Source organism: Chinchilla lanigera, unplaced genomic scaffold, assembly GCF_000276665.1.
Source record: "Chinchilla lanigera isolate Chin_1 unplaced genomic scaffold, ChiLan1.0 scaffold00029, whole genome shotgun sequence".
NCBI classification, from domain to species: Eukaryota; Metazoa; Chordata; class Mammalia; order Rodentia; family Chinchillidae; genus Chinchilla; species Chinchilla lanigera.
This window is the reverse complement of record NW_004955430.1, coordinates 19,030,915-19,052,311: the sequence shown is the minus strand read 5'-3', so window position 1 is coordinate 19,052,311 and position 21,397 is coordinate 19,030,915. Positions and strand designations below refer to the sequence as shown.

The following is a 21,397-nucleotide window of genomic DNA, read 5'->3' as shown; positions in this document are numbered from 1 at the left end:
GTTGGCTTATTTTTGCTTGTTTCAAGAGTAGTTACAAACTTAGTTTGACTTATCTTTAATATTTTTTTTCCTCTGCTTTGGTAATCTGTGTGATACTCTTTTTTGGAGACAGTCTGGATTGTTGATCCTGGTTTTCTGTTTTATTATGATATCTTAATAATTTAAAAAATGTTTGAAATAGGTTTGTTTACAACAAAAGTGCTTGAATTTGTAAACTGAATTTATATTGGAATTGAATGAGTTGAGGAAAATGTTGAGTGTATCTAATTTTTATTTCATCAAGACACACCATCCCAGAGAGTCCAGTTTATCCTTGGTACGGAAGATGATGATGAGGAGCATATTCCCCATGACCTCTTCACAGAAATGGATGAGCTGTGTTACAGAGATGGAGAAGACTATGAGTGGAAAGAAACTGCGAGGTAAAACTGCGGAGTCACAAATTTTAAAATTGGTTTTAACTCTCCTTTTTTCTTTTGATAATGAGAATGTTAAATTGAAATTGTGAGATATATCTGGTGCTTTAAGACAGTTGGCAGAGAATTTCTTTATCAATATCTGGAAATTTCATATTTCTTCTCCCCTCTATTTTCAAGTTTTCTCTTAAATAATCCTTTATTTAAAATGATACAAATGAAATTATGTTGTTAGAGATTTTAGTGAGTATTTTGTCAAACAAACAAACAAAAAAATCAAAGTCTTTTTTTTTTTTTTTCCCTCCTTGAGATAGGGTCTCACTGTGTAGTCCAGGCCAGCCTTAAGTTTGCCTTGTAGCTGAGGCTGACCTTAAACTCGAGATCTTCCCTGTCTTAGCCTCTTGAATTTATATTTGAATGAATTGAGGAAATCTTTGAGCTTGCAAGCATGTGCCACCTAGGTCTGGTTCAAATGCCCAAATCTTATGTAAAGATCTGTAGCTTAAAAGAGGACTCGCAGGGGCTGGTATATTGAAGCCCCTACTTTTGTTTTCATAGGCTTGTTATTGTGATATCTACAATAGACAGTGTGACTATAGCCATTGTAGACATTGGTCTAATTGGTCTAAATTCTGGGCTGCTGGTAGTTTTCTTGGTTCCTTTTTAAAGTAACAAATTTATGTTTATCATATGAAAAACACATGGAATATTTTTATACAATATCTTTACTTATTGTTTGTTCAGATGGCTGAAATTTGAAGAGGATGTTGAAGATGGTGGTGACCGATGGAGTAAACCCTATGTGGCAACTCTGTCTTTGCACAGTCTTTTTGAGCTAAGAAGCTGCATCCTAAACGGAACCGTCATGCTCGATATGAGAGCGAGCACCCTAGATGAAATAGCAGGTGACTTTCATACATTTAAAGCATGCTATGGCTGTGTCCTGTGGGGCATGAAGCCAGTTTTGTCGTAAAGGCTCATTGTTGTGGGTGTGTAATACCCATGTTTATTCTTTTAGAATATTTCTACTGATGGATTACTAATTTTGAGTTTTATTAAACAATCGGTACTTCACAGGAAAAAATATCAAAATATTAAGTATTGCATTTTCAGCCGGGGGTATAGCTCAGCGGCATAAGCATCTGCCTGGCAAGTGCAAGGTCCTGAGTTCGATTCCTGGTACAAAAAAAAAGAATTTTTAATATTTATTGAGTGTTTATAAAAAGCATCAAAATTTTCAACACTCACTATTTTTTGGTGTACAGAGTCTAAAAAATAACAAATTCCTATGTGAACTACAATGAAAATGCTGATAGAACTCTACAAAATAAACTTCACTTCAATTATCACACGTAAGGCAGTCTACGCAGGACAACAGCATGTTCCATATACATATATTGCTTACATGGGTCGCACGTGTTTTGCTTTGCTGGCCTTGTAGGATATACTTGCCATCTTGCTGGTCTTGTTTCGTTAGGAGGTTCTTACTATGTTATACAAAGTGTAGTTAACAGGAACATAAAATATCAATAAAATAAAGCGTTCTTTATTTTATTAACAGACATCCATTTACAAAACAGCATAAGAACAATACGTGCAATACAGAGTTACAGACAAAGTGGTAGGAAATTAACAATGGTTGTTGTATTACATATTGATATCTTCAAAGTGGTTTCTCAGGAAAACAAATAGGGACATGCAAAATTGATCAAATAATCATTAACTGGGCTGGGGATATAGCTAAGTGGCATAAGCACCTGCCTGGCAAGCGCAAGGTCGTGAGTTTGTTTCCCAGTACTGCAAAAAAACAAAAACAAAAACAAATAATCGTTAACTGTTCCTTTCAGTAAAGTGATAGAAGTCAGTAGTACACCTATGTTAGCTGTCCTGGGTTAGAGATATAGCTCAGTGGTAGAGTGCTTGCCTAGCACACACGGGGCCCTGAGTTCAATCCCCAGTACCACCAAAAATAAATCTAACCAAATCTGTGTTAGCTATCCTATGTATGCATACATACATAATTTCCCCTTCTTTCTTTTCTCTTTTCCCTCACCCCAGTTGCTCTTTTACTTTTGAGCATGTTCCTTTCGTTTCACAAGTCTGTCATACCTCCTAATTTTTATTCACTCTTTTAGGTTCTTACACTAGTGAGACAATATGTTGCTTACACATGGAGGTCTGGTTTATTTCACTTATGAGTATGGTCTCTAGTTGTGACCATTTACCTATAAAAGCCTTGAGTTTATCTTTCTTTATAGCTGAGTAATATTCCATTATATAAAAGTACCACAATTTTTTTTATCCATTCCTCAGTGGATGGACATAGGAAGAACCAACATTGATAGGAAGAAACATTCTTAATATGTGTTGCAAATTTACAATAGACAACAACATTTTCACATCAGCTGTGTACTTGCTTACAAAACCTAAAAGATAATATCAGAAATAAAGTCCTGTATGAACTACAATGAAAATACCAACAGAACTCTACAACAAAAACAATCCTCACTTCAGTTGTCATACCCAAGGCAGTCTTTATGTTCCATGCACGTGTCTTGCTTACACTGATAGCAATGTGCTTACTCTCCTTTCCTGTGTGGCAGGCTGCTCTTGTTACCTTTCTTGTCTTCCTAGTTTGTCAGTCGCTTCCTACTCCATTAAACCACATGCACTTAGCAGGGAAATACAATAGTAATAAAATAAAATACCAAATATGTAATAAGTGCTTAGAATGGACATCAACATTTTCCTATCAGCTGTTCAGTTGTTTGCAAAATCTAATAGATAATATCAGAAATAATACCTATGTGAACTATAGAGTGAATACAGACAAAAGTCTACCACAGAAATAATCTTTGCTTCAACTGTCACATCCAATGCAGTCTTCACATATGACAACTATGTGTTCCACACATGTGTTGCTTTCACTAATGGCACAGATGCTTTGTTTTTCTGTCTTGTCTTGTAGGGCATAGTTGACATCTTTTTGGTTTTTCTGTTGTCATCGTAGGTCTTTTTGATGTTCCACCTGCCTGTTCACCTGTCAGCTCACCATTGTGCTCCACAATTTTTTTGCTTAGTTCTTTGGGCAGAAGCATTTTGTTTTACCGCTGCTATAAATGATTTCTTATGGGCTCTGGTTCCAGTCCTCTAAGAAAATTTCTCTGTGGTATTTTGCACTTATTATTTTCTTTGTAAACTCTCAAACTTTGCCACACATGTTTAGGATCAAATAAAACACGACCACTGGCCAACACTTTGTGTTTTGAGTGATATCATAGTTGCTGCATAACTCATCAATGACATGTGCTCCACCTTTGGTTTTGTTGTAGAAAGTTACCATCTCAGGCTTCCATTTTGTCAAGGTTTCTCTAACAATATTTCCATCATGGTGCAATGTTAACATCAGCTGTATCGATTTGATTTTCTTTGCCATGTATGAGGCCATTGTTACAACTTGCTGAAATCCAAACATTGTACTGTACAAGTCTCCGTTTTGAAATTGCAGTATTTCATTTGGAATATCTGTTCCTATGCTTGTCAACTTGAGCTCTGTTAGCAAATTTAGCATCACTTGGAAACTGGTAAATCAACTGTCAAATGACACATTCCAGTTAGCTTGGAAGATGGGAGCAACAAGCCTGTTACTCACAACATCATTCAGTTTATTGCTATATGAATGAGGACCTGGTGGCTGGGTTCCAGGTTAAATTTCTAAATTGAAAGCATAATAAATCTTTGCCATATTTTGAAGATTTTTTTTGGCATAAACTGTTTGACACTACAGAGTCACCATGAAATGCTGCAAGATGTTCATCAGTAGTTGTGTATGCAGTGATGTGTAAGTTGTTTGACAGTTACCCCCAAATTTCTCAAACAATGAGTGGATAGCAGCCAGATTATGAATTCTTTTTCTTTCTTGGCTGTTGGTTTTGTTATCAAACCTCAGGGAATTTTGAAGGAAACCAGATCTCCTCAGTGTCATTGTTATTCTACCAACCTCAAACCCACACCCACTTTTGAAACTTCAAACCCACCATCACTTTTCCCTAAGTCATTTACTTTCCTGCAGTTACTATGAGAAAGCCCTGCTAAGTACAGCAGACTTCTGAATGCTTTCAGTTCATTTAATGAGGTGTCATCATAAATATATTTTTGAGTATGGCTATTGGTACATATAGAACATTTTCCTTGTATTTCAGCATCTGTGTATTTCACATCTTGTAGCATTTTGTCTGTTCCAATTTCCAACATTGAATGGTAGTGCTGGCATTCCATCCAGTAGGTTTCAGTGCTACCAAGATCCTTACTATATTTTTGGACCTAGTTCTACCATTGGCTCTTTGTGTTTGGTTGTATGGCCATTTTGACTAGTCAAATATGTGCTCACATTGCTGTTCCTTCATCATCTGAATCAAGGAGGTCTGCATTCTCTGTGTCTGTATTGGTTGATTCTTGTTCTGTTTCGTTGTCACAAGAACTTTAGCTCACATGGCCAGTGGCAGAGTCATTATCATCTTCATTATCCATGCATGGGTAATGTTATGATTCACTTTCTACCTTCTCCAAAACTTGTAAATCTGGTTTTTCATGCGCCGTTGTACTGAATTGGGCTAATTCTACCAGAAAAATCAAAGAAAACTTGTTTTGAAAGAAATCCTAAATGCATAGAAGTTTAGCATTGAGCATTTCATGGATAGAACTCATCTGTTGCTGCTTTGGAGTTCCTCAACACCCCTTGCTGTTTATCTACTAAGATGGATATTTGCCTTCCTCAGGCACAGCTACCTGGTGAATCACACCACATTCCATTATGGTAAAACACATGTTTACAGAACAGAAAAGTTGTGTGGGTGTAATTTACCCCCTGTGATGCTCAGGTAAACATATGCAGAATCGTTAGCTAGACCATTATATGGGTAAAAACCCCCGTTTGACACTTTTACCATGTACACACACCTTGCCCTTTGTTGTATCAAGTGGGTAACACAAAGATTGCTTCCTGTATCCTCTAGGCACTGCCTTAGAGACACACAGCCAGCTACTATTACGTTAAAGTCAAAATCACAGTGAAAAAGTATGGGATAGGTTATAACCCAGTGTTATGCCAAGAAAATAAAGAAATAAGGAAAATAAAATGACATTTTAGGTATCTATTTAACAATAGTATATTGAATTTAACGTTATTGACTAGATGGGATGAGAAGCTTAAATGGCCATACAACCAAATACAAAGAGCCAGTGTTAGAACTAGGTCCAAAAATATAGTAAGGATCTTGGCAGGGCTGAAACCTACTGGATGGGATGCCAGCACTACCATTCAGTGTTGCAACACTTTTTGTGTTGGACGAGTTTAGAGAAGAAGGATGAATTAGACATAAAGCATCAAGAATATAGAGTCTACTTTCTGGAAATTTGTAGAAACGAGTTTTTTTTTCTTTTTGGAACAAGTTGTCTAAGGAAGATTTACAGAGGACATGAATTGTACAGTTACTTGTAGACTTTGAGTACCTGGGGGCTGGGGATTTAGGCTCAGCGGCACAGTGCCTACCTGGCAAGTGCAAGGTCGTGAGTTCAATTCCCAGTACTGGAAAAAAAAACAACAAAAAAAACCCCAAAAAACAAACAAACCAAAAAACAAGACTTTGAGTACCTGTAATAGGAACAGATAGTGCAAGAAAAAGTGTTCTAGGCAGGAGGCAGAGCAGCAGGCAGAGTCTAGAGACAGGCATGATTCAGTTTTGCAAAAGCACACAGATGTCTTAAGCATTTGTAGGAGACATGTTGGGAAAATAAGTTAAAGATGTGTTATCACTAGCCTTGAATTACGGAGATAAGAAATTGGATTTTGTTTGGTAGCTCTTTTGACACTACTGGTGGTTTTTAAGTTGGGGGCTGGTGTGACCCTGGGGTATTCTTCAGGAAGATGATTCTTCCAGTGGGTTGTAAGTTGACTTTGGAAGGCCATGGACTCCCAGGCACAGTAGCTGGGATTTCAGGTGTGTACCACCACACCCAGCTGTGGGGTGGCTTTGGATTAGGAAGCGGTTAGAAACAAGTTTGCTCTTTGCTCTCTTGGAATAATCTAAGCAAGAAATGACGACGTGAGCTGTGGTAGGTATAGTGTGGAAATGGAGAGAGATTTGCAGGATCAAGTGTAAGTAGAAAGTGGGAAAAGACAGTTATAATACCGTTATTTGGCCACTGCCTATAAATCCTCAAAACCAAGATCAAGTGAAGTGCTAATGAGTTTGACAGTGCGATTGTTGCTGTAAATTGCTCCTTTAGAAGAAGAAAATAAATCTGTAGTGTTTGTTTGTCTAGAGAACCATAAACTTAACAGGGATTTCCCAGACTTCAGTTTTACTTGTTTGTTGAATTTGACCATGTGCTACAGATGTTTAAATTGCTGAAGTCATTACTTATATGAATGACTAAAAAACTGACTTAATGTGAGGAATATTGAATGTAGACATAGGGGCTTTAGTTTGGCTTTGCAGTTAGCACATAATACAATGGAGTACATACTTCTGTAAATGTGCTATCGTACGCAGTTCACTTGATAGTAAGATGTTGTCATTGTGTTGTTAGAATTTACCTGTGAGGTTGGTGCTTTCAGTTTTTTTTTCAGAGTAATCTTATAGTTTTGAAAAAAGGACTTTTTAAAACAATCTCAGTTTATGGTTCCACTACTTAAAATCTTCATAAATTAAAAAATAATGTGGTCACTGTGATAATGTATAAAGTTGCCATCAGTCTCATTTCCCACAATGCTGTCACAACCTGGCTTATTCGTCTTCTTTGAACTTACACATGATAATTTCTCTCTTTATTTTCTCACTGTTTTTTCTACCTCTGGAAAAAGATGTGCTCTGCTTTGTTAACTGCTGTATTCCCAATACGTAGTGAGTATGCAGTAAATAACAAAGGACGGAATGAATAGGTCCATGTATTTCTCTAGGAGAGCAGTTTGGGGCAAGGTGAGATGAGCCAGTAAACTGACTTCACATCTTAGGAAGCCAGTTCTATTAAATATTCAACAGAATGGAATTTATTGCATCCATGTGGGAAAGCGTAAAAGTTGCCTTTTTGTAAATAATGGATTTATAGTAAAATATTTATAGTAAAAATATAGTAAAATAAGGGTCTTTCTGTAATTTTCACTTTTATTGTATGGATAATGTTGACATTTTGCATGCATTATTCAGTATTAGAACACATACTACTTTCTAGAGGTATTTGGAATTTATCTCTATGTTACAGTTATTTCATTGTCTAATAACAGCTATTTTTCCTTTGAACAGATATGGTATTAGACAACATGATAGCCTCTGGTCAGTTAGATGAGTCCATAAGAGAGAATGTGCGAGAAGCTCTCCTGAAGAGACATCATCATCAGAATGAGAAAAGATTCACCAGTCGGATTCCGCTTGTTCGGTCTTTTGCAGATATAGGCAAGAAACATTCTGACCCTCACTTGCTTGAAAGGAATGGTGAGATAAGTTGTGGCATCCAATATTTGCTAACTCTTCTCTAACAGCACTCTAACACATTACAGTTAACCTGGGGAGAGAGAGATGATGTTTCCGGATAATTAGGAATGTTGTATCTTTATTTTTGATTCCTTTTTTATGTAGTACTATTGTTTGTGCTTTTAAAATGTCATTTCTGACATAGCCTCTTTAAAATATGAGAATCCTTTGTAGAGATCACTTGGATGAAAAAAAGTAAGCATTTACTGTTAATGTGGCACAGACTAATTTCTTCTAATTTACGCTGTCAGGTGCCTTCACCCTGAATTACTTCTTTTTTGTTTCAAGATTTCACAATTTAAAATTGATTAGAAAGGCATAAATTCTGACCTATAATTTTAGTTTAATTTTTTAAAATTCTAAATCTGGGGTTTGAGCCTTTTTATTGTACCCGTATTAGGATTTTTTTTCTTTTTGGTTCCTGAATACCCTGCTGCATGTAGCACTGGCATAATCCAGTAGTTTTGGATTGGTTTTCTATTTCACTGCTCTTTATTTACACAGTTTTGTGACAGTACCTGTGTTACTCTAAGGGTGACCGAGTGTCTTTCAGGCCGTGGGAAGTGGCTGTGATCCATTGCACAGAGTCCAGTGTTCTGTTGTCTTCATGGGAAGACAGCGTTTTTGTAGCCATTTACCTGTCAGTGGCTTAGGGTGCCACAGTGGGAGGGTTTGCCCTGTTTGTATCTGTCTAAGGTGGAGGATTCCATCACTAGGGTTCTATTTTGACTCTCAACATGAACTGCTGCGACAGTGAATCTAGAGCTCAGGTACCAAAGATTAGAGTAGCTTACCAAGGCCATTATTGCCTGTAGCTGCTACTGTTGCCTGAAGCTTATGAGGATTACAGTGATGACGCATGTGGGACACAGCATCTTTCTGCTGTCAGTTTCTTTTTCTGAAATGATAGTCTGACTTGTGTTGTACAAGCAAACAGCCACAGGTGATGGGGTTTAACGCCCCTAAAGTTGACAGTAATTATTTGTAGCTCGGTGGAAAATACTTAATTTGACCATTTGATCGTTAAAACTTTTATGCCTGTGTTTAAAATTATGTCTTGATATAGTTAAGGAGGCTTAAGAATAAAAATAAAATCTGTGAACCTAAGTTTACTTTAAAAGCAAGGCATATATGGCACAGTTGACCTTTCTTTCTGTATATTTTCTTCTTTAATGAATTGAATTTACTCAAAGGCTTTATTAAGTTTTTATTCCTTGTATGCAGTAGTTTCTTATTATTTTCCAGTTTTATTTTTAATCATAAGACAATGACTGTTTTCTTTTAACTGCCATTTTATCATGTTATAGCAGTTGTAATGTAACACTTTTTCTGCATGTAGCTTGTTTTAACTAAAAAGTGGTTAATGGATTAAATGTTAGTCGTTTTACTTCGGAGATCTCTTGAGCATGTAGCTTTGATAACTTAGGCAATAGGAATTGTTGGATTTCTCCTGTTTCTCCTAAAAGAACAAAAGAAAGAATATTGTTCTTTTCAGCTCCACTAGTAGAAATACTAGATGTTTTAAGTATGCATGATCTTTTAAAGTACTGTAGACTTACTGTCTTATTGCTGTTGTTGGTTAAATGCTTTTTACCTAGTTAATTCATTGACTGCATGTATTTGGTTAAATGGATCCGTGATGTTAGCCGCAAGAAACTCACCTTAGAACATTTATTACTGAGTATCTTTAGACTGTTCAATAATATTCATCTTTTAAATTTGTAATTGTCTTTTTAAAAAATTCCTATAACTTGTTTTGCTTCTGTAAATTTCACTTGACAGTACCACCCTGTCCTTTGAAGTTAGTGTTATAAATATTTAATTGTCAATTTTACGTTAGAAATCTTTAGCCAATGTTGAAGTATATTTTTCCACTTGTGAGGGATAATTATCTGTAGCTGTTTGGTACAGTGTAGAAAAGTACACTAAATATAAGCTGTCAGTGCTGGTAAGTTTTGGTTTGGGTTCTCTTTCTGATTTTGTTTATTTACCATTTATTCATTGTTTAAGCAGTAACTTTGTATTGAGTGTCCTTTTTAGAAATGCCATACTATTGGTCATACTAATTTCTGACAGAATACTGTTCTCCACCATTTTTCCCTTTTCTTATGTGTTCAGTGAACAGAGTACAGTTTAAGTAACTTTTCAGTGACTTTCTAATGTTTAAAAATCTGATTGACATGCCAAACCTCACAGCATGAAGTAGATATTTGGGGCCTTGAAAGCTTGCAGTTTACAGTGTGTATTGATTTTTGTGTCTCTATGTTTGCCTTCTGCAGCGAACTTCATCATTTTTCATTTATTTGTTTTATCTCAGGGGAAGGCCTTTCAGCCTCCCGCCACTCTTTGCGAACAGGTCTCTCTGCCTCAAACCTTTCATTGAGAGGAGAGTCGCCTTTATCTCTTCTTCTCAGCCACCTTCTTCCTTCTTCAAGAGCTGGAACCCCTGCAGGCTCGAGGTGCACGACCCCAGTGCCCACCCCTCAGAACAGCCCTCCTTCCAGCCCTAATCTCAGTCGCCTGACCTCCAGAAGTTTCCAGCAGAGGCAGCCTCAGGCCCCAGAGCTACTGGTCTCACCTGCCAGTGATGATATCCCCACTGTAGTAATTCATCCGCCCGAGGAAGACTTAGAAGCTCTGAAAGGCCAGGAGCAGAAGAATGAGGAAAATGTTGACTTAACTCCAGGCAACTATTCACAGTCCTCCATGTGTGGTGCTTTGTGCCTCTGGATCACTTGCACTCGGAATGCTTTAAGCACATAACTCGAGCAGCATATGTAGATAACACTTATACTTTATTTTGACTTCTGCATGTTTTTTTTTTTTTTTCATTTATAGTACTTGTAGATTAGAATTATTAAAAATATAAGTATAAAAAGAGTTCAGAGAAAACTACATAAAATCTAATCCCTTTCCAACCTTTTCATTAAAATTTTAGTGGTTAAGGCATTGGCATGTAGTTCAGAACACTTAGGAATTGTTTTTTTTTTTTTTTTTTTTGGTTTTTCTCCGGTACCGGGAACCGAACTCACGACCTTGCGCTTGCCAGGCAGGTGCTTTGCCGCTGAGCTAAATCCCCAGCCCCGAATTTTTTATAATTAATATTTCAGTTAACCATTTTTTTTTTAAGAGTGGTATCTTTTCTTATGCAGTTCACTCATAAGATGAATGAATACATACATGTAAAGCTAGTGAAGTGGTAGACCATTTATCTATCTGATGCTCTTTTCCCCCCAAATAATGTAGCGTGTTTTAGCCTTTAACAGAGAAGGATCATTCTTTCTTTTTTTCATTTTGTCTCTGTGAAGATTAAGGTTCTTTAATATACAACTGCTTGGGATCATTATTATTTTAGGACTAGTATCATATTTCTGAATAGACTTTAGTTGTCCTTTATCTTAATGCCATATATACTTTCAATACAAAACTTTTTGATATTTTCAGGATCAGATTTTTTAGTTAGGAGTGGATTATTTCCATATGTGAATTAGAGAAATGATTTCTTAGTAATTGAAACTTTTTATACTATATTTTAGTAATTGAAACTTTTTATAGTATATTTTAGTTAAGGGCCATAAATTATGAATAGTTTTGGATCTTATACATTATATGAAGATTTACATATGTACATCTTTCCATCTAAATTTTATTTAAAAAAGTACTCTTTAGTGGCTACTCATACTTCAGCTAACCATTACTGTGATACATCCCAGTACTAACTAGTGGTTTTAATCATGTATTACATACTTCTCAAGAGTTCTGTGGCTTCAGTGACTGCTTAGTTACTAAATTATCTTATTCACTGTGTATGCAAATTTTTGTGAATTAGACATACCTACCCATTTTCAAAAACGCAGAAGTTTGTTAACTTTCCTGGATCATACGTCTACTAGGTGAAACACCTTAAAATCCTGTGCCTGCTGGTCCTTGTGTTTCTGTCACTCTGTGAAGGACCTCTTTCTCTCTGTTGGCTTTATTCAGTCACAACAAGTACGTTTAATTAAAGTTCATTATAGTTCCATTTACTTTTAGAAATGTAAATGGAAATTATATGGTTAAATCATTGAGTCATTAGTTTTGATTATAGTTATACCTACCATTGTTTTATAGTTTGTTCTAGACACAGTGATAGGTACTTCTCAGATGGAAAGTTCTGATTATTATAACAATTTGATGAGGTTGATGTTACTCTTGTTTTACAAATGAAAAATGATTTAGAGGTAATAAAACCATATTGTAAATAATCAGAGATTGGAGCTCAGATCTACTTACAACAAAATCTTAAGTATTTTTTGTGAATTTCAGTAGTAGTTCATGAAAAAGATAAAGTTTACTAATGAGGTAACTGAACATAAGGAGAGGTAAAAACCTAGATGTAATTACTCAGAGATAACCACTCTTACTGTATTAGAAGGAACTCCTTTCTCTTCTTCCTTGAATAAAGGTGATTTTAAACTTATATTTATTACATTGTAGAACAACACTGAACATTTCTTGTTTTATCAGCCTCTGTGTTATAAATAATAAGAATTATACTTCTTATTATAAAGGAAGCAACACATAGGTTCAAAATGGCTTGTGTAGTCCATGTTAAGGGTATAAAAAGAGCAATTAACTGAGAATTGAGGAACGTAATTTTTTTTCTCCTTAATTTTTTTGCAATAAGATTTAAAAGTTTTTCTGAAAAGAAATTAAAATGGAAGAGAGAATTTGTAAAGACAAGGAAAAGCTTATAATTAGTACTTAGGAGGACATCTGTGAAAGGTCAGCAATTAATGAGGAAAAGTGATAAGAGCAGCAATACATTATTTTCTATTTACCTTTGGTGTTTTAAAGCACTTAGAAATTCCAATGAAATTTCCTTGCAGTCTGATATTATATTAGAGATAAGTGGCCTCAGTGTCGTTCTGGAGAGGCCAGTGCCATCATAGAGTCATCATTTGTGCATACCTGTATTAAAAAAGACAGTGGATTAGATACTCTTTGGAGGATAGTTTGTAAAAGAGATGAATTTGCTTTTATTATCTGTAACTGCTTTTTTCTAACTCATTCTTTCTCTGCCTTGGCACTGTTAACAATGTGGGCTGGATAGTTCCTTGCTGCATGGCTTGGCAGGAGAGGGCAGCACTTTGTAGGATGTTTTAGCAGCATCTCTGGTCTCTGTGTCCAAGCCGCCACTTGCTCTCCCCAGTTCTGGCAGCCAAGTGTATTAGGGCCCTGATCTTCCCTGGTTGAGAGCCACTGCACTATTACCTACTTTCAACATTTTAATGACAGAAAACTGTGAAATCTTTGATTTGGTCTTTTCCAATTAGACTTGCTATTTAGGAAAAAAAATACAAGTATAAAATAATAGGTTTAGGGGCTGGAGATATAGCTCTGTGGCATAAGCGCCTGCCTGGCAAGCGCAAGGTTCTGAGTTCTATTCCCGGTATGCTACCAAAAATAATAATAATAGGTTTACTAGAATATGGTTTTTAAATCCCATCATTGATTTTATACACACACACACACACACACACACACACACACACACATGCATTTGTTTTTTCCCTCAAGCAAAAAAAAAATACAATCACTCTGAGTTACCTGTGCTAATGATAAGCAACATTTTGAGGGGGTGACTTACCCTGAGTGTTAGGAATTCATTGCTGGGGCAGAGAGGTTGATTTTAAAGAAAACAGCTTTCATTTAGCTGGGATTTGAAAGGACTACACAGGGAGGATAATGGTGGGAAACGCTTAACATGCACCTGCCATGCTGATTTTGAAGAAGGGACGGATTCAAGATGAACAGTTAGTCAAATGACTTCAGATCATACTTTCCAGCTTTATTTTTGAGTTCTATATTATTTCATCCAACCATTCCTACTATATTGTTATTTTCCACTACAACTTTCTAATTTTATTCTTTCCCACAAAATCTGGTGGCTGTGATTATTCTGAAAACTCTGTGCAGAATTATATGTTCTTTTGATTATATATGCACAGAATGAACACAATTAAGCAGTTGGAAGTCATATTAAATTATAGTTGTCACCAGTATCTTTGTGATATTCTTGTTGATTTTCTTGTGTGGAAATAGGTGGAAACCACTTGAAAATTCTGCTTAACTCTTTCTCCTTAGACAGGGGAGGGATGTTATTCTAGCTGGTTAGAGACGAAAGTCAAAGTGAAATCTTAATAACTTTTCCGTGCTAAACATAATGAAAAATGACTTGTCCTAGGAAATAGTTTTCTCTTCAGAACTGTTTAATTTGTTCAGAGAATGAGCATAGAACTCAGTAACAGGTGATTTTTTTTATACTCAGATTTTCAAAGTCTTAAAGATAGTTTATGTATTTAATAGAGAAGTGGTTAAGAGTCTTTCATAATTGACTTTAAGCAGTAAACCCAGCTGTCTTAACATTAGCTATAATTTGTTCTACAAACCTAAAAAACTCTTAAATGCATTAGATACATCCAGTATGTTTAAAATTCTAGAACTTGATTATCATTATTAACTGTAAAAGTTATATACTCTAACCACAAGGCAAATTTTAACTGAATTTCTGTGGATCACTAGATTGTTTTGAATGGCACAATTAAAACTAAGTTTGTTGTTTCAGTAACTATGATATTCAGTATTCTGAATATTAATTAGCTTATCTTCTTGATTTAGAAAATCTTTGGTGTTTGAAAAAAAAGGGTGCATTTAATGAATTTTTTATTGAGTGATTGACTGATTGATACTGGGGCCTGAGCCCCAAGGACTTTGCATTGAGCTACTCACACAACCCTTTTTATTTATTTATCTTGAGGCAGGTCTTGCTAAATTGCCCAGGCTGTGTTTTAACTTGGGATCCTTCTGCCTCAATCGTCTGTCAGGGCTAGAATTATAGGCATGCACCATTGTGTCTGGCTAATTTTAAATTTTTTGAGATTTGAGCTTTTTTGAAGAGTTTGTATCGCTAACCATGGGTAATGTATTAAGCAGTGTTTTTAGGTGATAGCTGTGAAATACTGTTGAATGTCACTTGAATTGAGTATACTAATCCCTGATCATGTGTTTATCATTATAATCCCAACAACTATCATAAAAGACAAACTAGTTTTACAGGTTTGTCTGAATCATACGTTAGGGAATTAATTACACAGCAATCTATTGGATTATAAAACCTTTAATCTTTGCATTTATATTGTAAAACATTTTAAAGCTATATTTCTTAGGAATAATGACAATAGGACATTACAAATATAAATACTAAAGAAAAGAATTTAGTCTTAAGAAACTAACTTTGTCGAGTGACACCTGTTGCTGGAGAATTTGTAGTTGTTGATGTGACCGTGCTAAGCGTAGTGAAGCGTCACTCAGCCCGCTGCCCTCCATGTGTTCCCAGCGGTAGTCAGACTGAGGTTTTTCTTGCATCTTTTCTGGTTCCATATTGACTCACTTTATTTTTTCAAAAGGCCACCATTTTTGTAAAGTCTAATTATTTTAAATATTAAAATGTATAGCTTCATCATTGCTTAAAATATTTTTCTAGTTTTGCTGGTATGATACTAACACCTGGCACTTTTTTTTTTAACTTTGCACATTCGCTTTTATAATAAACTGTCACTTTCAGGACATGAGCAGAGTTGCTACAAAGTGAATTATCTCCTCAATAATTTGGAATTATGTCTTTTCTTAAACACAGGTATTTTAGCATCTCCACAGTCTGCTCCTGGAAACTTGGACAATAGTAAAAGTGGAGAAATTAAAGGTAATGGAAGTGGAGGAAGCAGAGAAAATAGTACTGTTGATTTCAGCAAGGTAATTTAGTCATTAATATACATTTTCAATTCATTTCATTTAGTCATCAATATACATTTTCAATTCATTTCATGGTTATTTTTACTGTGAAGTTGTAGTTTGTGGCATCAGTAACATGGAGTATAATACTTTTTTAGTACACTGCTATTTATATATCTGCATTTGATACTTGTGATATGTTAGTTTAAGGTCAGAAATTGTGAGAAAGGTTACCTCCAAGAATTTGAAAAATTATATGCTTACTAGCTTTAGCAATCCTTAAAAAAAGGCTATGTGAATAATATGGTATTTTCGTCTGAAGCTACCCATAGATATGAGGAAACTTCAGTACCTTTTGAAATGCATTAACTGTTCTGGAGCTGCCACCACTAGAAAGGTCAATTCTGGGAATGATGTTACAGCACTAGTGGATCAGCCTTCCTTGGGCTGTAATGTAGTCCCAGAATTACTGTCTTATGGTGTTAGTACTTTCTGGAATGCCACTGGGGAATACATTGGTGTTTCCCCATGGATAGGTAAAGGCATGCATTTAAAAAGCTGTCTCAATATATAATTTTTTATTTGTTAGATGAATAGTTTAGTTGAAATAGGAAAAGAAACTGATTTCAAAAGAGCAGGGCAAAAACCAGCTTAAATTACGAAGGAATTTAAAACGTACATTATAACCGGGCGTGGTGGCACACGCCTGTAATCCCAGCACTCAGGAAACTGAGGCAGGAGGGTCATTGGGAGTTCGAGACCAGCCTGGGCTACAAAGTGAGCTCAAGGCCAGGATGAACTGCATAGCAAGATCCTGTCTCAAAAAAAAAAAAATGTACATGATGAGTACTTGTGAGCAAGTGAGTGCATTTAGCCATTGTACATTTTTTATAGTATTACTTTGATACAGGATGATAAATATTTTTGCATCCAGTTTGTGACATCAATAGCATTGATTATCATAATTTTTTAGTTGACTGCTATTTAAAATTATTAAATGTGATATTTCAAGTAAGGTTCTGTTGTATTTTTAACCTTTTATTCTGTCATGTGAGGCTTTCAAGTCACATTTTATATCAGAGAACTGTAAGTGACTTGCATTATAGTTTTGCTGAACCTCATGCCTTAAAATGATAGGAAGTGCTGCAGTAGGGGCTTTGGCCATGTGGGAAGGCTGTTTTAAATCTCCTGATCATAATTTTACTGGTATGCTGTTATTTCGTATACAAAGTGTTCATAATTAAATTGTGATTTATTCTTGTTGAATGTGTAAGTCAATGTAATTTACATTATAGATCGCCTCTAGACATGGCAGTTGCCGTTGATTTTTGTTCCTCTGTCACAGTCTTACTTTTTTTTACTTGGCCTATCCTTGTGTACACCTCCTTGTCTCCTGTTGGGCAGGAGTCTGCCTCCTGGCACTGTAGTTGTGGCACACTGGGTGTGGGACTCAAGAGGCCCGCTGTAAGTGCTGGTTTTATTTTTAATAGCTAGCCCTGTAAGTGGTTGTTTAGTGACTTGTGTGGAGCTGTGTACAAATGAAGAAGCTGACATAATTTAACATCACGTTTGTAACCTTTCCCTTGTAATTATACACAGGCAACTAAATTTCACATATTATGGCTTTATCATATATCTGAACCAGTAAGGGCTATAGATTTTAGTTGTAAACAACATGTTTTCTACTTAATGAAAATACTAGGGGACATTAGAATTTTTAAAAGGGCAACCTATAAACATCTAAAATATAAAGGGACTCATTCATTTCTAAAATTAAACCATAGAAAATTATAAATATGTTTTAGCACTGTGTATAATTTCATGAATCATTGTTAGTTTGTGAACTATATGTCCTTAATAGTTTTTAATGAATAATGCTATATTCATTGAAAAAATCCCAAATTTTATGTCTGATAGTTAAGACTCTGAAGTAGTAAAGATTGTGACAGTTACAACAGTAGTAGTGATAAATATTTTGCTTGCTTTTTTGTATTTGTCTATTTCATTCTTTATATTTGTGGAAATTTTGGCATCTATAAATTTTTTTAGATCAAGCAGATAGTCTTTAAAAGCATTTTTTTCATTCCTGTTTCCTTCTAAGTAATTTTGTAAATACCATGAAAACTTTATTTTTAATTATTTATTTGTCAATAGGTTGACATGAATTTCATGAGGAAAATTCCCACGGGAGCCGAGGCATCCAATGTTCTGGTAGGAGAAGTGGACTTTTTGGAAAGACCTATAATTGCATTTGTGAGACTGGCTCCTGCTGTCCTCCTCTCAGGGCTGACTGAGGTCCCTGTTCCTACAAGGTAAAAGTTAGTTTCAATTCATGTGTTCTCACCGTGTTCAAAACCTTCTTATCCACCGAAAGAACAAATACCTTGCTTTCTGTCAAAAAACCCTTTTTCATTGTTAGTATTTGGTCACTGTACCAGCATGTTTTGAGTGTTAGACTTAGCTTTTCTCCAAAGTGAGAAAATAAAATCAAAATTCTTTTAGGAAAAAAATTTCCCTTGTACCTCTATAGGAAGCTTGGTATCTTAGTAGCTTTGGTTTAATAGTTAATCAGAGTGTGTGTGTGTGTGTGTGTGTGTGTACGCGCGCGCGCGTGCGTGTGTGTGGGCTGGCGATTGAACCTAGAACTCTGCATGTACCAAGCACATTCTATAAACCTGAGCTGTATTAGTAGTCCTGATTTGCTTTTTCCATATTTATCTAATGTTATGTGCAAGCGCTGGAGTCAGAGGGAATAGAGTTGAATCTTTGCCACTTAACTTTTTATGGCACTAGGGTCAAGTCTAACTTAAATTTTCTAAGTTTTACTTATAAAATGAAGACACTTTATGAGATTGATTAAACATAATAATGCCTTTGAAGTAGACACAAAGCTCTGTTCTGGTCCGATCAAAATTGTCTGCTTGTTACACATTACAGATTAAAAGTTAAGCCAAGGGTAATATCCATAAGAATAATTAGCAAGTTATTTTATAAAGAATAATCAGTTTATTAGGTATAGAAGGGATAGTCTAGTTTGCTAGCTTTGGAATTTTAATTGTAGATGAGGTTTATTTTGAAAATATTTTCTCTTAGTATTTTATATGTAACTATGAAGAATAAAAGGAGCTGATGGAAATATTTAGTATTTATTTTTAAATTGCTTTACTAAGGTTTCATTAATGATGAGTGTTAAGTGAGAAAAAATAATTACATGGGTTCACATGTAAATTGTCATAGAAGTAGGAAGATAAATACTGTGCTTAGAGTGAGTGTAATTTTTTTTTATGAGGCGGGGTCTTACTATGTAGGTGAAGATGGCCATGAGCTCATTATGTCACTCAGGCTGGCCTTGAATTTGTGGAGATCCTTCTGCTTCAGCCTCCTGAGTGCTGGGATTAACAGTCATGTGCCACCACACTTGGTGTGAATGTGAATATTAATTCTTTACTGTAAACAAGGATATAACCAAGTAGGAAGTTAAATACTTTTTATATAGTCACTAGGATACTATAAGTTTTGATATTAAACTTGGAGTTATAAGTAAAAATTCTTTTTCTTTCCAGAATTAATGGACTAAAATCTCACGTCTACATATTAAGAATTTTTACCCTAGTTTTACCCATAGTTCTTAGTTTGAGGGATTGTAGATTTTTTGCATGTACTTTTTTAGTTTTAGTGGTACATGTTAGGGGTCACCACTGGCTTAAATGCCGAGCCCATTGTGCCTATGTACTCTAGCTATTTTATTTGTTTATTTTTAAGAACTTAATGACATTGCTGTTCATTTTATTTACAGAATGTTTGTCATCCGTTCAGATCAGGTTTTTTTACTCTAATCCAAAAAGTTATAGATGAGAATTTTTAACCAAAAATACTTACTTTTTTAATTACTATTTTTTCCCTAAGGAAGTTATAAAATGATGACAGAGTAGGAAGTTAATTTCAAATGCCTGGAGTGGCTGGGAGGCCGCTTACTGGTGTTTTAGTAATTCTTATAGGATTGGGAAAGGGGTCTGAGTAGTGTTTCTGTATTTATGGTTCAGTGATTTAAAAAAAAAAAGACTGCTTAGATTTTTGTGTGTATGTTGCTCACTTTTACATCTGTGTACTGTACTCTTCCTGTAGGTTTTTGTTTCTGTTGTTGGGTCCAGCAGGCAAGGCACCGCAGTATCATGAAATTGGCAGATCCATAGCCACCCTTATGACAGATGAGGTAAATAAAATCTGTTTGACATAAATATTAATTATGAAATTGTAATATTCCTGTCTTTCACAGTGAAACTTAATAATTATTGTTGGCGTCAGTACTATTTTATTGCCTGTTCATTCTTCAAACATTTTTTTTCATGAGCTTCTCTTTCTGTATCCTGCATTTTTATTAGAACATTTATTGTTACCTGCAGTTACATGTTTTTTTTTTGTTTGTTTTTTGTTTTTCTCCGGTACTGGGAACCGAACTCACGACCTTGCGCTTGCCAGGCAGGCGCTTTGCCGCTGAGCTAAATCCCCAGCCCCTACATGTTTTATTGAATTAACTTGTTTAGCTATTTTCCCCCTACTAAAAAAGTATTTTTATTTTAATCATTCTTTTTTTTTTTTGTGGTGATAATAATGGGGTTTATCCTGAGTCCTTTACATTGAACTATATTCCCAGCCGTTTCTAAATTTTTTTTTATTTTGTGACAGAGTCTTGCTAAGTCACTTGAGTTTTCCAGGCTGTGTTCAAACTTGAAGTCCTCCTAACTTGGCCTCCCAGGGGGCTGGGATTACAGGTGTGGGCCATCACACACAGCTTCAAGAAGATTTTTGAATACAATGAAGTCACTTGTCTCCATTTTTTTTATCTATAATGCTTAGAATTATTCCTAGCAAATAGTAGGTAACCAGAAATGTCAGAAGAGTAGTGTTACAAGGTTTTATTTTTTTGGGGGGTGGGGGTGGGAATTGAACTCAGGACCTTGCACTTGCAAAGCAGGTACTTGTGTTATCTTTTTTTTTCTCTCTCTAAAATAAAAGAATAATAAATAAAGAGTATAATCACTTGGAAAAAAAGACTAGCATTACATGCCACAGTATTTGATTCCGTAATGAATTATCAAGTATTTTGTGTACAAAAAATTTTTGATTGCTCTGTCTTAACACATCATTGTTTTCTTTGTTACTGTTAACACATCTGATAGTACTAATACAGTGGGTTACCTTTTATAGTTTATAGCATTTTTAAATAGCTATAGCATTACAGTTTATAGCATAGTAATACATGTCTGAAGTAAGAGTTTAGGTAACTGTCTTTATTGTGAGTGATATCTAAAATGGATGTACTAACCATAGAACTTTCTTTCATCTTTAAAATCTTTATCTCAATGATTTTTTCTTTAGATTTTTCATGATGTAGCTTACAAAGCAAAAGACAGAAACGACCTTTTATCTGGAATTGATGAATTTTTAGATCAAGTAACTGTCCTACCTCCGGGTGAGTGGGATCCTTCTATCCGCATAGAGCCACCAAAAAGTGTCCCTTCTCAGGTAAGAACTTAGAGCTTTTCTGTGAAGTAATTTCTTTTAACTAAAACATTTTTAATTAAAATTTTAGATTATACATTTTTAAGATTCAAAAACCAAAACTGTTGGCTTAAGAGTATAGCTCTGTGGTAGCGAGCATGCTTAGCATGTATG

The 21,397-nt window shown here is 35.3% G+C and overlaps 1 protein-coding gene and 1 pseudogene across 1 annotated transcript in view; both read left to right on the top strand.

Annotated features, from left to right (window-relative positions):
- Slc4a7 (solute carrier family 4, sodium bicarbonate cotransporter, member 7) overlaps nucleotides 1-21,397 on the top strand; it is a gene marked incomplete at its 5' end in the record, with an annotated part of 67,976 nt that overhangs the window by 7,279 nt on the left and 39,300 nt on the right. Inside the window, 7 exon segments of the mRNA XM_013515625.1 lie at nucleotides 284-422; nucleotides 1,161-1,321; nucleotides 7,721-7,909; nucleotides 15,627-15,742; nucleotides 17,876-18,033; nucleotides 19,847-19,934; nucleotides 21,101-21,247. Of these exon segments, the coding sequence (XP_013371079.1) occupies nucleotides 284-422; nucleotides 1,161-1,321; nucleotides 7,721-7,909; nucleotides 15,627-15,742; nucleotides 17,876-18,033; nucleotides 19,847-19,934; nucleotides 21,101-21,247 (998 nt within the window).
- Nucleotides 9,790-10,903, top strand: LOC106148845 (annotated as a pseudogene).